The 6137-nt window shown below is 44.7% G+C and overlaps 1 protein-coding gene across 3 annotated transcripts in view; it reads left to right on the top strand.

Moving 5' to 3' along the window:
* Ubac1 (UBA domain containing 1) overlaps positions 1–3603 on the top strand; it is a 26704-nt gene extending 23101 nt beyond the window's left edge. For all 3 annotated transcript variants that reach the window (XM_031369391.1, XM_031369389.1, XM_031369390.1), the window contains one exon: positions 3082–3603. In XM_031369391.1, the coding sequence (XP_031225251.1) occupies positions 3082–3129 (48 nt within the window). In that variant the 3' untranslated portion in view covers positions 3130–3603. The remainder of the gene's footprint in view (positions 1–3081) is intronic.
* The last annotated feature ends 2534 nt before the right edge of the window (positions 3604–6137 follow it).

Genomic DNA, 6137 nt, shown 5'->3' with positions numbered 1-6137 from the left:
AAATATAATAACTGGTCTAGGAAACTAGAATTAAGAAATAGTCATTAGAACAAATCCAAAACAAGTCTTTCAGCTGACAATTGATTTTTACATTGACTTAAATTCAAACTCCCAAAGATGAATCCCCTTTCAATCACAAGTACTGTCAGGCTTGGTCTGTCAATATCTGACATGCTCCCTCTGTCCTTGACAGATTCGTGACTGGTTTAGTTATGTAAAATATTGCTTGATTTTTGCTTCTCAATATATGTAAGGAGTTTTGCCATTTCATCGGGATAAAGATAGTCCTTTAAAAGTTATACCTAGCCTTCTGACCACATGGCTCTACATTTCCTTGTTTTATTACAAGACTGAATCTCAGAAGGGTCAGGAAGAGTGACATTAACTATATTGTGTTCCTTCAAACCTTTCATGTGGAAATCCTATACTTTGCTATGAGCTGAACATATTTAAAGATTTTATTTATTTTTATTTTATATATGTCAGTGTTTTGGCTGCTTTTGTGCCTATTGCCCTCAGATGTTACACAAGGTAGTCAGATCTGGAACTGGAGTTCCAGACAGTTATTAGCTGTCGTGTAGATTCTGGGACTCAAATATGGAAGGATACTCTGGAAGTACTCTTAACTGTTGAATCATCTCTTCAGCCCCAGTGTTTTGTCACTTCCAATATGCATATGTGAGAAATTTAGTGCCCAGTGGAGCAGTGTTTAGAAATGGGCCTTTTGGAAGATGTTTACATCTTCAGGACTCTAGATTAATAAAGGATTAATGATGCTATAAAAGAGTTTTAGAGCACGCCTTTAATCCCAGCACTTGGGAGGCAGAGGCAGGCAGATTTCTGAGTTCAAGGCCAGCCTGGTCTACAAAATGAGCTCCAGGACAGCCAGGGCTATACAGAGAAACCCTGTCTCAAAAAAACAAACAAACAAACAAAAAACAAAACAAAACAAAACAAAAAAGAGTTTTAGAGCTTGGTATGATGATGCATATCTATGATCCTAGTGCTTGGGAGTCTTAGTCAGGTCTTTGAGGCTAGTCTGAACTCCATAATGAGAGATGTCTCTCACAAACAATCAAATAACAAAGAGAAGAAAAGAAAAGAATGTGTGGAAATGACTTCCCTCTCCTCTTCTTTTACCCTGTGAAGATGAATTGATCCTGCTGTCTAGAGGGTAAAGCAATAAAGCACCACCAGAGAACCAGAGATTAGTCCTGATGTTGGCAGGATCATGGCTTCAACATCACCAGAACAATGAGAAAATGAATTATTGATCTTTATAAATTATCCAGTCTTAGTAATGCTATCATGGCACCATAAAAAAAAAAAAAAGACATCTTCAGTGTGAAACTGGAATTAGGATTGAAGAGTTAGTTAAGGGAAGATGATGTATTAATGATAGAGACCTTAAACAATAATATTGATATTCTTGTAGAAGGAAAGATTCTAGGAGAGAAAATACACAGAGGAAAAAGAAATCTGTGTAAAGACTCAATGAGAAAGCAGTCCTCTGCAAGCCAAGAGAGGCTGAAGGGGAAAGGAAGTCTAATGGCACCCTGATGTTTTACTTATAGTTTCCATATTTATGAGAAAATAAATGTATATTATTTAGAACAAAACAAAAATGTATTCCCATAATATTTTGTGTTTTTTAAAGAAACCAAAGCTAATTGTTACTGTATTACCTGGTACAGATGTTCCTGATGTGCCTTAATTTTCTAGGGTCACTGTGTGTAGTATACATGTGTATGTGAACATGTGTCTGTGCCTCAGTTGCCTTCCATGCCTCTGTGTAGTGTACATGCATATGTGTTGATATGTGTGCAGATGAACTTGTGTCCGTGCTGTGGACATCAGAGGTCAACCATGGGTGTCATTCCTCAGCTGCCTACCACGTTTCTTATATTATTTGCTTGTGTGGGGAGGCCATACATCAGCATGTGAATGTCAAAAGACATTTTGTAAGAGTTGGGTTTTTTCCCTTCTACCTTGTGTGTCCCCGGGATTAAACTCAGGTCATCAGACTTGATGGCAAACTCCTTTACTTGTTAAACCATTTTGCCAACTCCCATTTTATGTGTTTTGAGACAAGGTCCTTTGTTAACTTGGGAATTGCTGAGTTGGTCTGGTAGGCTGGCTAGTCAGTAAGCCCCAGGGTCCTTCTGTCTCCACCTCCCCAGTAGGGATTACAAGCAGTGCTTGTAAAAAAGCCCTGCCTTTTATATGAATACTGGAGATTAAGTTAGGTCCTAATTTTGCATGGCAAGTGCTTTTATCCATTGAGCCATCTTCCCAGCCCTAATTTTGTGAAACTCTAGAAAATCAGTTTGCCAAGTGGTGGCGGTGGCGCACACCTTTAGTCTGAGCACTGTGGAAGGCGGAGGCAGGCGGGTCTCTGTATTTTAGTGATGGACCCAGGGCCTGTACATGCTGAGCAGATGATGCCTGTTGCGCTGGCTCTAGCCTGCCATGACATGTTCACTGTGTTAGGGTTGAACATGGAGGTTTTTCCAGGATGGTGGAATTAAATCTGCTGGTGGCACATGCAGTAAATCCCAGTACTTGGGAGGCAGAGGCAGGGGATTTCTTGAGTTCAAGCCTAGTCTGGTCTTCAGAGTGAGTTCTAGAACAGCCAGGGCTACACAGAGATTCTGTCTCGAAAGAAAGAAAAAAATCTGCTAAAGCATATTTGTACCAAGGATTTTTCCTATGGCTGTTTCCTGTGGTGTGTGGAAAGGGCGTTTGCAGATGGTTTTGGGTCTGCTGGTGGTTTTCCAGAGTTGGAATGCCATGAGTCCAGGCTGTTGACTACCCCTTTGTGGACTATGAGCTGGAGTACTGTGAGACACATTGCTCTGTCAAAGATGTAAGCATGGGCAGCTGACCACCCTACCCTGCTGATGGCTCTGAGTTAGGGTGCTGTGATCACACAGGCAGTCTACTTCCCTGCCTCTGGAGTCTGGTCAGTAGCTTAGGCAGGCACTATGGTTGGCTCATAAGGGTGTATCGGGGCCATTGAAAAAGGCTCTGTATGTTGTTGGTGTTTGGGTGCTGCCACTCAGCTCTGTTTTCCTCCCACAGCATTTGAAGACATGCTGGAGAACCCACTTAACAGCACCCAGTGGATGAATGACCCAGAGACAGGCCCGGTCATGCTGCAGATCTCTAGAATCTTCCAGACACTGAATCGTACGTAGGTGGTACCTGCTGCGCTCCTTGGCTGTACAGTCTCAGCAGTCTGTGAGGCAGTGGGCACAGGGCCCAGCCGGGGTCTTGCCCAGACCACAGCTTCGTGACTCTCCCTTCCTGACCTAACTGCTTATCAACTTCTGCCACATGGTGTGAAAGTTGCAGTGCTAGCTTCTGACGGGTGTTTGTAGAAAGCGGCTGTCGCACTGGGAAGGTGAATGATTGCTGCCCCATCCCTTCCAGATATTCTGCTGGGCTCCTGAAGTGCTACTTGAATTGACCCTTAGGTGTTTGCTTGTGGAGCCCAATGTATTTTAAAGAAGGCATATTCTGATCCAAAGTGTTATGTCAAGTGTGCTAATTTAACTAGACTGACTCACAGATGGCTTCTTTAATAAAGAAACCCTTTTCCTATTTTTACTTGTGTGACTTCATGGTAGCAAGGACATCACATGTATCCCCTAGGCTGTGCACATGTTGCCTCTGTCCAGAGCAGGTGCCATTGCCACTTCCTTCAGGACAGGGTTTCTCTGTGTAGCCCTGGATGTCCTGGAACTCACTCTGTAGATCAGGCTGGCCTCGAACTCAGAAATCTGCCTGCCTCTGCCTCCCAAGTGCTGGGATTAAAGGCTTGTGCCACCACCACCCAGCTGCCACTGCTACTACTTTCTAGACAGTATTTCTCTATGTAGCCCTGGATGTCCTAGAACTCACTCTCTGTAGACCAGGCTGTCCTTGAACTCAGAAATCTGCCTACTGAGCACTAACTAGGATTAAAGGTGTGTGCCACCACCACCCAGCTTAAGTTGGGTTTGGGGCTCTGACATTTCGAATACCAGGCTTTCCCCCCAGGCACAGCAGGTGGAGCAGGGAAGTCTCCATATGCCATCGTGTGTGTGTGTGTGTGTGTGTGTGTGTGTGTGTGTGTGTGTGTGTGTGTGTGTGTGTGTGTGTGTGTGTGTGTGTGTGTTGTGTACACTCACAGGTGCATGTAGTCACATGTACTTTTGCCAGAACACAAATGTGTCAGATCACACCTACCCTACTCAGGAATTGGTTCTTTCCTTCCACCATGATCCCAGGGATCAAGCTCAGCTCATCAGGCTTGTGCAACAAGGACTTAAAAAACAAAGAAACACCCTCTGACTCATCTTGCTGGCTTGGAATCTAGTCTCCTTCCTGCACAGGGTTACTGTAAAGAGCATTTAGCTCTTGTATGTGTTTAAGCATGTCTGTAGGCAGCTGCATAGGTGAAATGTGGTCATAGCCACAGCCTTGGCACTCGTCCTGTTGGAGCTAAGCCACAAGACTCTAAGAGCATGATTCTAGGTGCTGGGAAAGTAACTCAGTGTGTGGAGTGTTCGCTGTCCAAGCATGAGGACCTGAGTTCAGATCCCAGCACCCATGGGAAAAGCTAGGCATGGCGGTGCACCGATGTAATTCCAGTATTTGGAGAAGGTAAGTGGAGTTTCCATCCTTGGGGGTTAACAAGATAAGCTGGAAAGTGATAGAAGACACCAGTCACTGACTCTGGCGTGTGTGTGCAGGCACATATACAACAAAGACTATGCTGCTGCCAGTCCATGACAGGATCTGCCTGTCTGCCTAGTGTGTTGAAGAGTCATGGTTCAGAAGCTCAGAGGGAAGGTAGAGAGATGACTTGTCACTTAAAAGCACTTGCTGTTCAAGTTAATTTCCAGGATCCACATTGGATGGCTTGCAACCGCTTGTCTGACTCCAACCCCTGCTCCAGGAAAGCCGATTCCATCTTCTAGCCTCTGCACACACATCCAAGTAAAAATAAAGATCTTCAAGGAACTTCAGGGAACCATCTCTGTGGGCTACGGAGGCTATGAGGAATGTTCTGTACTTGGAGATAGGTCCTGATGCTGGTCCTTTGTCCAGGATCTCTGTCTGTGTGTGCCTGTGTGTGGGTGTGTGGGTGTTTTCTGCAACCCAAGTAATCTCTGAGACAAGCATTGTGTTCATGTGATAGCTTGAGGAGCTAACACAAACTGGCTCTGGAAAGGGGTCTTTGCTTGGAGAGAATAGATTTCCTGCTCTTGGCTGTTATCACAGATGTGTTTCCTCTGCTAGTGTGCCTTCTGTGGCCCACTTTTAGCCTGAGGCTGCAAATGCACTTTCTTTAATTCCAATTACTAGTAAACATAGAATAGTGTTTCAGTTGGGTTATAGTTTTTAGACATTAAAAAGAATCTTTAGTTTATGGTGTACTTGAACGAGTGTGAGCTACCATGATATGTGAAGGTCGGAGGATGCCTTGTGGAGTCCATTCTCTCCTTGCACCTTTATATGGCCCAGGTATCTAACTCAGGTCATCAGACTCACATGCAATTTTTCTTGCTGAACCCTGCCCCCAGCTCTGGGTCACTGTAGAGTATGGGGAAGAACCGTAGTGGTGGTAACCATGGCTGCCCTTGGGGCTCAGAGAGTAACTACCTTGGTGCCAAATTTCCCCTCCTGCTTTGGCCACCAGGGAGAGCACAGTATCGCTCTGCTGCCTGCTATTTGATACACAGCCTCTGTGGGGCCTTTTGGGTGAACACTGTCTGGCAGTCATTGTCTAGGGCTGATGTTGCATGGCTGGCAAAGCATGGAACTTAAAATTTTACATGAAACCTGGGATGCAGAGAGAGGAAAAACATCTGTGCCTTGAGCTGCTTTAAGCTTAGCTTATGTCCCCACTATTGATGGCCAAGTGACTTCTTAGCCAGTTGGGGTAGGTTGTGTGCCTCTGAGTTGTATCTGTTGGCCATGAGGTATGTCCAGTGACACTGAGACCTGATGTAACAGTTGGCCTGGAGCATTCAATCTATTGAACACAGGGCAGTTGTGTCATTTCTACTTCTGTATGTCCATGTCTCTTAGGATACGTGAATAGGTCTCTCTCTCTCTCTCTCTCTCTCTCTCTCTCTCTCTCTCTCTCT

The sequence above is a fragment of the Mastomys coucha genome, unplaced genomic scaffold (assembly GCF_008632895.1).
Source record: "Mastomys coucha isolate ucsf_1 unplaced genomic scaffold, UCSF_Mcou_1 pScaffold15, whole genome shotgun sequence".
Classification (NCBI taxonomy): domain Eukaryota; kingdom Metazoa; phylum Chordata; class Mammalia; order Rodentia; family Muridae; genus Mastomys; species Mastomys coucha.
Note: the sequence above shows the minus strand (reverse complement) of the source record. Positions and strands in the feature narration are given on the sequence as shown.